The following is a 12142-nucleotide window of genomic DNA, read 5'->3' on the forward strand; positions in this document are numbered from 1 at the left end:
TGGGTTAGGAAGAGTCTACTTCAACTAGTAAAAGTTTAATTAAATTTTTCAGATCAACTCTAACTGCTCGTTTTGGTTAGAATTGACTAGAACTATAGTCTGGGCTGATTATCGGAGAATAGGCCATTTTTGGGAAAACTTATTTACTAGCAATTTTATTGCTGGGATCGAATCTTATTATTGTATGTATTATTAATATAGGTATGCAAAGTCCGCAGATAGTGTGCTACTTTTTTATAAACAAAATGGCGCCTGAAAATCGTGTTTTTATCAATGTTTGCTCTATGACTCCAAAGATTTTAACTTTACACCAAAAACACCCAAATAAAAATTCACCGCAAATAAATTCTGCATAGAGACGTGTTTTTCCCGATTTACTCCGACAAATACTTTCCCCGGAAAGTGCGGGTTTTTCCAACAAAATCATTAATTTTCTACTAAATCAATAATTAAATAACTTGGTAACATAAAAGCTCTTTTCGTATAGATTATAATTCCAGAAGCCGATGGAAATTAAATAGACAGTTTAGCAACAATTGAATTGTTAATTAAAAATTTACGGTCTCTATAATAACCACAATAATTATGATACATCATAATAACTATGATTTTTGTATAAAAGGTCACTGTACCTATATAATGTACTTTACATAATTGAAATTGGACTATTTATGCGGCCTCAGGAATATTTTAAAATTATAAACAATTTTTTGGCTTATAAACAAATAGAATATCTAGGGAAATATTAAACTAAATTAAATTGTGAAAACGGTACTGGAAAAAAAGCGGCAGTACGCTTCCTCTAAAAGAAAAATCGTTTAATTGTAATGAGTGGTTCTTAAGATACAACCGGTCAAAACATTTACGGCAAAGACAAACAATACGATCATCATTTTCAAACCATCACCTTTTGGTTTTTGTCCTCTTTCTCCACACCAATTTTCATATCTTTAAAATAATCATAACATATATTATTATAATAAAAACTATCGATATTACGAGTGAAAATTGCCAAAAATAGCAAAATTCCAATCAAAAATTAGATTGGAGAAAATGTAACCCTCAAAGTTCAAAATCGATATACGTTAAAAAAATGCATTTTCTCGGCTTCCTATGGAGCAATTTCCTTCATTCTTTTTTGTTCCCAAGTAACTCGAGGAGAACCATCGAACTAACGCATTATTAAATGTCAAACTTGCTTTTGTTTTGTTATAATAAATTAATTTATTTATTATAACAAAAATTTTTAATTTGTTTAAATAAAGATTATTTAAATAATTATACAGCTTTCAAATGAAAATATTTGTATTTTTAACATTAAAAGGTACACTTGAACTAAGTTTATCTAAAAAAAGTCTACAACTGAAAAAAATATGTAGTTTTCTTTCCGTATAAATAAATTAATCTATTATAACAAAACAAAAGCAAGTTTGACATTTAATAATGCGATAGTTAGATGGCTCTACTCGAGTTACTTGGAAACAAAAAAAAAAATGAAGAAAATCGCTCCATGGGAAGCCGAGAAAATGCATTTTTTTAACGTATACCGATTTTGAATTTTGAGATTACATTTTCTCCAACCTAATTTTTAATTGGAATTTTGCTATTTTTGGCAATTTTCACACGTATTATCGATAGTTTTTATTATAATAATATGTAATGAGTATTCTGAAGATATGAAAATTGGTGTGGAGAAAGAGGACAAAAATAAAAAGGTGACGGTTTGAAAATTATGATCCTATTGTTTATATCTTTGCCGTAAATTTCGGTCAACTTTGACCGGCTGTATCTCAAGAACCACTCATCAGAATTAAACGTTTTTTCTTTTAAAAGAAGTGTCATGCCGCTGTTTTTCCAATACCGTTTTCACAATTTAATTTAGTTTAATATTTCTCGAGATATTTTATTTGTTTATAATTTTAAAATATTCTTGAGGCCGCCTAAATAGTCGAATTTCAATTCTGTAAAGTACATTAGACAGGTATAGTGTCTTTTTATAAAAAAATCATAGTTATTCTTATGCATCGTAATTATTGTAATTATTATAGCGACCATAAATTTTTAATTAACAATTTAATTGTTGCTAAACTGTCCATTTAATTTCCACTGGCCCCTGGAATTATAATCTATACGAAAAGAGCTTTGACGTTACCAAGTTATTTAATTATTGATTACCAATTACTTATCTAAAATTTTAGTTTAATATTAAAAATTTTGTTGGCAAAACCCGCATTTTCCGGGGAAAGCTTTCGTCGAAGAAAATCGGGAAAAACGAGTCTCTATGCAGAATTTAATTGCGGTGAATTTTTATTTGGGTGTTTCTGGTGTTAAGTTAAAATCTTTAGAGTTATAGAGCAAAAATTGAAAAAAACACGATTTTAGGGCGCCATTTTGTTTATAAAAAAAGTAGCACACTATCTGCGGACTTTGCACACCTTTATTATTAATACATACAATAATAAGATTTGATTCCAGCAATAAAATTGCTGGTAAATAAATTTTCCTTGTATTTGGTAATTAGCCCAGAGTACTAGGAATAGTCTACTCTAACTGAAAATCAACTTGAACTGTAACATATATAACAATACAAAAGCTTTTCCAGTGTGTACTCTTAAATGACTCTTCAAACTTCCACCTTGCCTAAATTGTTTAGAACAAATTTCACTTATATACGGCTGTTCTCCTGTATGTATCCTTATATGGCTTTTTAAATGTTGGTTCTGACTAAATTGCTTAGAACAATTTTCACACTTATAAGGCTTATTTTCTATATATATTCTTAAATGCATTTTCAAATTTCCATCCTGACTAAATTGCTTAGAACAAATTTCACACTTTATAAGACTTATCTGCCGTGTGTTTCCCTAAATGCATTTTCAAATTTTCATCCCGACTAAAGTGATTAGAACAAATTTCACACTAATAAGACTATCTCCCGTGTGTATCCTTAAATGCATTTTCAAATTTCCCTCCCGACTAAATTGCTTAGAACAAATTTCACACTTACCTATAAGGCTTTTCCCACCTATGTATCCTCAAATGGTTTTTCAAATGTTCATCCCGACTAAAGTGCTTAGAACAAATATCACACTTATAAGGCTTTTCTCCCGTATGTATCATTAAATGGTTTTTTAAATGTTGGCTTATAAGGCACTTATAAGGCCTTTTTCCAGTGTGAGTCATCAAATGTCTTTTCAAATTTCCATCTCGACTAAATTCCACAAAACAAATATCACACCTTGTAAGGCTTTTCTCCCGTATGTAGGTATCCTTAAATGGTTTTTCAAATGTTCAGCCTGACTAAATTGTTTAGAACAAATTTCACACTTTAAGGCTTTTCTCCCGTGTGTAGCTTTAAATGGATTTCTCAAATGTCCATCCTGACTAAATTGTTGTAAAACAAATTTTCACTTCAATAAATTGCTTGAAACAAATTTCACACTTATAAGGCTTGTCTCCCGTGTGTCTACTTGTTTCACAATGCTGCTGAAAACGTAGCAATTTAATCCTGACTATCTATTATCTCAACAAATTAGAAGCGTTCGAGTTGTGGTGTTCCGTCGCATGCTCAGAATCCCATGGACAGCACACATATCCAACTAACGTGTGCTGGAGACCATGCACAAAGAGCGAGAATAACTGATCAACATCATAAAAATGAGAAAGGTTCATTACTTCGGTCATATACTGAGAGGACCTAAATATCGCTTACTCCGGTTGATCATTCAGGGCAAAATCGAAAGAAAACGCTAGGTTGGAAGAAATCAATTGTCCTGGCTTCTTAACATTAGACAATGGACAGGTCGAACGGTCGAAGAATGGACCGTGATAGTGTAACGTCAAATATTTTTCCAAACAAATCAAAAATCAATAAATGTTTGACGTCAATACACGTGATTTGTGTAATCATTTTTAATTTTATTTTGTTTTAACAAGCATCTGCACATTTTTTTCTAAAGACACAATCCTTGTTAGTCATATCAATCATATTGCTTTTAATTTTATAAATGTCCCTACACATAATCAAGGATTTACACACTACAATAGTACTTACTGCGTTTATTCAGGTTCTTAACCAGTCCTATTTGGAAATATGGTGGAAAATATACTATGAGCATTGATTACAATCACGGGTACACAACACATTACCATTTTGTAAAAATTAAACATCTTACAAGCAATATATTCCAATTATAAAAACCAAAATAAACACCACGTGTGAATTTATGTTTTGTTTGGCAAATTTTCCAGAGTAGCCAACATTGATTTGACGTCACGACTATCACGGTCCATTATTTCATATAGCTGCCGACCGAGAAACATTGGGTGCGTTGGGACGACCACAGCGGCTGGACAGCTGAGCCAGATGAGAGATGAGAATGAGAGATTTACTAAGCTTTCCCTATCACGGCTGGATACAACCACTCAGCCGATTTCTGCTGACAGTCAGCCGCTATGGTCGTCCGAACGCACCCACTTCATCAGCTTATTATTACGACGATATCCAAGACTTGAAAACAAGCACGGCAAACAAAGAAGAAGATCTAACATCTCACCTGACAAGACAATGTAAGGTGGACATTTCGACTGAGAAACATTTCATCGACTTGTTAATACGACGATAGCCAACACTTGAAAACAAGCACGCCACACAAAGAAGAAGATCTAACATCTCACCTGACAAGACACTGTATACTTCGCCTAATTTACTAACCGTTGCACGTCATAGCCTGTGACGTCGCATGATACCAACACGAAATATTTAGGCGGTAGGTGTGTTCTTTTTTAGAATCACTTTGAAGAGTACACTGGAATTACAGTCACTAGACATATTTTATTATAATCGCGTAGAAATAATATTTGAAGATTTCTATTAATGTTAACCTAAAGAAATTCACAATAATATGTTTCATTTAATTTGTATAAATGGATTATAAAGCGTTTTTATGAAGCACATTTGTTCGGAACACACTGTAACTGTAATCGAACGAAGTTGACATTTTGGCATAAATTGGTAACATTTATTTGACAGTTGCGGTGATGTCACTTCATATTTGTTTATATTCTTTACTATAAGTATCTGTTTTATTATATTTACAGTTTTTATTATTTACTTTACTATAAAAATATAAATTTCACCAATTTTATCACGACTTGGAATAATCGAGGTATCTGACAACTTTTTTAGTTGTTATTGTAGACATGCTTGTACACAAAGAAACCTACCGACTTCATGCCAAGAGTTCGGAGCCGTTTTTAATTATTAACAATCCAGTGCAAAAACGCTTGCACTGCAAATCTTAAAAGATTATAACTTAATTCTTGTTTTCTATTGCTTAAGTGTTTACTTATTTACATAGAATATCAATTTGTTTTGTTGTATGATCCACGTTTACAAATAATTGTGATATATTTGAATTAAAATGGATTCAGGATTTTTTATACTTTGGCAACTATGTCAACTTAGATCTCTGGCGTAGATAATGACGTGCAACGGTAAGTAAATTAGACGGACTGTATGTAAGGTGGACATTTACGCATAAATGCATGGCACCTCAAAAAAAAGACCTTGACCTTACTTAGCGTAACGGGAATCTACTAGGTAAGAAACAGAAACAAATATTCCGTCTCTGTATGTATTTTAAATTGTTTTTAAATATAAACAGTTTAAAATTTCGAAAGGTGTTTTACGAGAAATACGCCAAGTAGTGTATTTTGTGTAAATTAAAAACAGTATCGAGTTTTCATATTGTTTTATTCTTAATCCATATAATATAAGGTTTATAAGATGTGCACTTGTTCTTAAATTATTTTTCTAACTTCCTGCCTCACTAAATTACTTTTAATTAAATTTCATGTGATGCTTTTCTTCCGTATGTGACCTAATATGATGTTTCAAAGCACTCCATTGAGTAAACTGAATTTTTTAGCATGCCATTATTCATGGTATTCATCGACTTTGAAAAAGCGTTTGATTGTGTATAACATTGGGCCATAATAAACTCCTTACACAACAGCCGAATTGATTACAGATATACGGGCCTGATAGAGAACATATTATAGGAATGCCTCACCTAGAATAAAAGTACATGAAGCAACAGAACCAGTTCAACTAAAACGAGGATTAGACAGGGAAATACAATCTCTCCAAAACTATTTAGTCAAGTGCTGGAGGATGTCTTCAATAAAATTGACTTGGAGGACCGAGGTATTAAAATCAATGGACAATATCTGAAACACCCACGACATGCGGACCATATAATCTTAATCGCTGATACAAAAGTAGCCTTAAAAACCCTGCTAAAAGAATTAAACGAAGAATCCGAAAAAATAGGGCTGATGACTGATGACTTACAATAAAACAAAGATTATGACAAACATGGACGAAAACTCCTCGATCACGTTAGGTCAAAATATAATAGGACAAGTTAAGGAATACATATATTTAAGACAGGAAAACCAAACGGCAGAAGTAAAAAGGCAAATCAGACTGGCCTGGGTAGCATTCAGTAAATTAAGCTACATTTTGAAAAACAAAAAAAAACGCAATATCTTAGAACGCGAATTTTTAAAGAGTGTAGGTATACTTCCTGTTTTCACATATGGCTCCCAAGTTTGGACACTTATAAAGGAGAATATCGATAAAGTGCCAAAAGCGCAAAGATCGATAGAAATACAGATGCTGCATATAAAACTTAAAGATCCCAAAAAAACGTCTGGATCAGAGGAGTAACAAAAGTGAAAGACGTTAAGGAACAGGTAGCAAAACGCAAATGGCAATTTGCAGGTCACACCTTCAGACAAAGAGATGAAACAAGCAAATAATCTACTGGCGACCATGAGAAGATAAGAGAAGAAGAGGAAGGCCTACTATGAGATGGAGCGACGACCTCAAAAAGCATGCCGGATCCAGATGGTTGACCACAGCTCTGGATAGAGACGAGTGGAAAAAAGAATGGGAGGCCTATGTCCAAAGATGGATAGATTAAAGCTCGAAGATAGAGAGATATACAGGGTGATTGATTAGTAGAGTAAAGCTCAATAGCTCCGCTATAGTAATAGATAGCAATAAAAGTTAATAACAAAAATTTTAGCCACAAAAATTTTAGCCACAGTGACAGACCTAACTTATGTTTTTTTTTAAATAGAACACCCTATATTTTATTTTAAATTCGAATTCCTGTTAACTTCTCTATCACAAAAATGTAAAGGTTTGTTATGTTATACAGGGTATTTACAAAGTTATAACCAATTTTATATGAAAATCGTAACAAGTTCAACTCACTGTATAAATAAAAATAAGCACAAAAGCAATGGTTTATTAATGCCATATTTTTTTATTTATTGTCAAAATTTTCAAGAATTATTGACATTGTTAATTTTTTTATATCAAATACAGGGTGAGTCAAAACGCAAGTACATTATTTTCTCAGTAATGTTAAATGGAACAGCCTGTATTTTATATCATTATTGAAAAGTAACATTACCGTACTTTAATTTTTATACAGGGTGACTTATGAGGAACTGTACATACTCCTACCTTGTATAGAGGCTCCTATGGGGAATAACAAATGACCATTAAAAAGTGTCTGCTCCCATTGTTTAATAATATACAGGGTGAGTTTCGCATTTTGATAGAAATTTGTATTCGTCATAATTTTTGAACGGTCAGATCGATGTGTCTCTTATTTTGGTTAATCGTTACACTATTACCACCTAATCAACTGATTTATTCAAACTAGAAAAAAATCAGATCCGGCTTTAAAAAATTAGTTCGTTTGGGTCTTAGAAAAAATTTCACCCTGTATACGCTTTTTAAAAACTCTAATATTAATTTTAGAAATTAGACAAGTAGGCAATTAAAATGGCATATTTATTTTTTTCCCCACACGATTACTTAATTTTTTATATAAAAAATTAAATTTGACTATGAATTGAAAGTTTGGTAAAGTGAACCATAGATTTAAAAAAATTAACTTTTATTACAAAAAATATTTTTTTAACAAATATTTAGTTTATGTTACTACCCAATCAACTGATTTATTTAAACTAGAAAAAAATCAGGTCCAGCTTTAAAAAATTAGTTCGTTTGGGTCTTAGAAAAAATTTCACCCTGTATACGCTTCTTGAACACTCTAATATGAATTTTACAAATTAGACAAATAGGCAATTAAAATGGCATATTTATTTTTTCCCCCACATGATTACTTATTGTTTTATAAAAAAATCAAATTTGACTATGAATAATAATTAAAAGTTTGGTAAAGTGAACCATAGATTTAAAAAAATTAACTTTTATTACAAAAATTAATTTTTTTAACAAATATTTAATTTATATTACCACCCAATCAACTAATTTATTCAAACTAGACAAAAATCAGGCCCGGATTTAAAAAATTAGTTCGTTTTGGTCTTAGAAAAAATTTCACCCTGTATACGCTTTTTGAAAACCCTAATATGAATTTTACAAATTAGACAAATAAGCAATTAAAATGGCATATTTACTTTTTTCCCCACAAGATTACTTAATTTTTTAATAAAAAATCAAATTTGTCAAAATCGGAATTTTAACCTAAAAATGAAAAAAAAAATGAAATAACGGTTTAACTCGCTACAACTCTGTTCCATTTTAATATTTTTTTTTCTGAAATTTTTACAGCACATATCTCTTACCATTGTAAAGGCTATGAAAATTGTTGTAGACTTTCAGTCTTCTTCTCGTAAAAGTTATGAGTTTTTACAAATAAAAGGTGCAGATTCGTAAATTGCAAAGTTAAATTGTAGCGTTTGAAAAAACTCCAACATTAATTTAATATCCCAATTCCCAAAAAGCATGTCCATTTTTTTTAATTTATTTTGTGAAGTTGAATTTCATCAAAATATCCCAAGCCGCCCCTGTGTACAACTATGAAGTATTGCACAACATTTCAATGTGTTACAATTTGTAAGAAGTGCTGATGCGTAGAAGAACTTTCTAGAAGAAATGTTGAAACCCCCTTTCAAAAAATGGTTTGGTCCAACCGAAAGTGATGTGTTTTTGTCATGTAAGCATCCCCAAGGATCAAAATCGCTCGGTACTTCCGTCGTACTTTTCCCTGCTTGTAGCTTCAGAGAGAAGCGCAATTGAGTCCAGCTTTATGTCCCGAGGTGATAGCATCCTGCTCCTCGGCTGGTACTCGCTTGAATTAGGGCGTAGTCCCTTTGTTCCCCGCCGGTAAAATGTAGAATGGTCGCTGTGAAGATCTGAATGTGTGGTGAGTGCTCTGAGAGGATTTTTTTCCACATAGTGATGGATTTGTATGGAAAATCGAAGCCTCTTGAGAGTCAAATACGCAGTTCTACAAACCGGCATTATTGCCCCTTGTTTCCTGTCTTATGTATGATGGTCAAGCCCTGATTTCATCGAAGAAATGTCGTTCCTGTTCCGTGATGTTTTGTTTCCAGTTTCCCAGAAGCCCCCTTTGTGATTTGTGTTATGGAAAGTCTACCCCCACACCCCACCCTCCAGTTTATTGTTTGAAGAGAGAAGAGTGAAGCCATGTCCTCCCCTGCCCCAGGTCGATGACCCCGTTTGTTTTTGTTTGTGTACCCCGTGTGACAGTATATAAAGGTATGATACATTTGCTAATTTTGCTAAATTTCAAAAGGATAATATACTAAAGTTTATTGGTAAAGAGTTTAAAAGTATAATAGTCGCTTTCAAAATGGAAAAGTTTCTTGTAATAACGTTTGTTGTTAGTTTGATATCTAAAGATCCCGTAATATAATATTTAAAAGTCCTGTTTTGCTATGATAGTTGTTTAAAATTGTTTTGTTTGAATATAAATTTGCATATCATGTAAATAAAATAAAATGACAGTGACTTTGACATTTGACAGCTACGTCAAATCTTGTGTTTGTTTTGAAATCGTTGAAATACACTGCTAAACAAAGTTAAATTTTGTTGTATTCAAGAAAAATAATGTAAAATTGAAGATTCTTTGTACTGAACTAATGTAAAAGATTTGTAGACATTTTGTCCTGTAGTAAAGTCAATCACTTCCTGTTAAAATTTTTTTGTTTAAAAAAAAATTGAAGTTTGAGGTTTTAAATAAATGTTTGTGAAAGTGTACCTATTTTATTTCTCTTGTATAACCCTTTGGAGAAAATTATTAACCAAATGTCTAATGCAACTGTATAAGTTTTAGTACAGAAGAAAATAATATGGCATAGAAGCCAGTATTGAGAAAAGATGTAGCCCAGTATAACCCCAAAGAGGAATCAAAGATGAATGTCCCCCCATTTGGTACCCGTAAGTGAGAAAAATGTCCTGTAAGTACCCAAATATGAACCAGAGGATTTGTTTCGAACGGCGTCCTGTTTTTTAAATAGTAGAAAGATCCTCTAGTCTGAGTAAGTACCCTTTGTATTTGGTTATGGTAGTTTAGTCATCTTAACACCCCTCCCCTTCCCTAACGAATCTACGACCTAGCTCCCGCACAACAAATGAGCTGCCGTCTCGCATGAAGGTTTGCGTGTCTGTTCCTTCTACTAGCCCCATTTCTACCCCCCAGTATTTTTATGGTTAGTTCTTTCCTTGTTCCCATATGAGCAGACATGAAAAACGCTTCAAAATAGCAAAAATTAAATGAAAAAATTTAAAATTTATCTACTTGATCACGTCTATGTTAAAATATAGAGTCCAAAGAGAAGTGTTATGAGAGTTATAGATCTAGACGTGTTATAGAAAAAAAAAATGGTGAAACTTTTAATTTTAACAAAAACGTTGTTTAATTTTTTTTATTTTTATAATAAAATTGCGATTTTGACAAATTTGATTTTTTAATAAAAAATTAAGTAATCTTGTGGGGAAAAAAATAAATATGCCATTTTAATTGCCTATTTGTCTAATTTGTAAAATTCATATTGGAGTTTTTAAAAAGCGTATACAGGGTAAAATTTTTTCTAAGACCCAAGCGAACTAATTTTTTAAAGCCGGACCTTATTTTTTTGCTAGTTTGAATAAATCAGTTGATTGGGTGGTAACATAAATCAAATATTTGCTTAAAAATAATTAATTTTTGTAATAAAACTTAATTTTTTTAAATCTATGGTTCACTTTACCAAACTTTTAATTCATAGTCAAATTTGATTTTTTTATAAAAAATTAAGTAATCGTGTGGGGGAAAAATAAATATGTCATTTTAATGGGCTATTTGTCTAATTTGTAAAATTCATGTTATAGTTTTCAAAAAGCATATATGTACAGGGTGAAATTTTTTCTAAGACCCAAACGAACTAATTTTTTAAAGCCGGACCTGATTTTTTTCTAGTTAGAATAAATCAGTTGATTAGGTGGTAATAGTGTAACGATTAACCAAAATAAGAGACACATCGATCTGACCATTCAAAAATTATGACGAATACAAATTTCTGTCAAAATGCGAAACTCGCCCTGTATATTATTAAACAATGGGAGCAGACACTTTTTAATGGTCATTTGTTATTCCCCATAGGGGCCTCTATACGAGGTAGGAGTATGTACAGTTCCTCATGACTCACCCTGTATAACATTCCCTATGCCCAAATTTATTAGTTTTCGAGATATTTTCATTTTATAAAATTATATTTATCTAAATTTTAAGTAAGCCATGACTGAATTGACAATTGAAGATTACCGGTTATCAATCCGGTAATCAATGTAACACTGTAGCAAATAAAGAAATAAAAAGAATTTATTAGTAATACATGTTACAAACAAAAACACAACCACTACATGCAACATTTTTGAAACAATTAAATACTACTGTTTTATGTAAATGCAACAAATAAACAAAGAAAATTAGTAATAAATTTTACAAAAAAAACACAAACACAAAATACAACATTTTGTAAAGACAATTAAACACTACTTTTGTATGTAAATGTAACAATGTAACAAATAAAGAACGAAACATAATTTATCAGTAATACATTTTGCAAAAAAAAAACATGTTGGAAAAAATTAGAAGCTACTTTTAATAAAATATTTTTAATATTTAATTACATAAGGTGTTCAAAATTATCTCCTAACACATTTATGCACGCCTAAAAACGATCATTGAATGAGCTACTTACTCTACGGAGCATTTGTAAATTAACACATCGAAATACACTTTGTATT

At 31.4% G+C, this 12142-nt stretch overlaps 1 protein-coding gene across 1 annotated transcript in view; it reads right to left on the bottom strand.

Moving 5' to 3' along the window:
• Window positions 1-5736: 5736 nt before the first annotated feature.
• The window catches only part of LOC114327403 (zinc finger protein 239-like), a 34957-nt gene continuing 28551 nt past the window's right edge, over window positions 5737-12142 (bottom strand). The window contains exon 3 of the mRNA XM_050648691.1: window positions 5737-6074. Coding sequence (XP_050504648.1) covers window positions 6071-6074 — 4 coding nt within the window. The 3' untranslated portion in view covers window positions 5737-6070. The remainder of the gene's footprint in view (window positions 6075-12142) is intronic.

This window comes from Diabrotica virgifera, chromosome 4 (assembly GCF_917563875.1).
Source record: "Diabrotica virgifera virgifera chromosome 4, PGI_DIABVI_V3a".
Classification (NCBI taxonomy): domain Eukaryota; kingdom Metazoa; phylum Arthropoda; class Insecta; order Coleoptera; family Chrysomelidae; genus Diabrotica; species Diabrotica virgifera.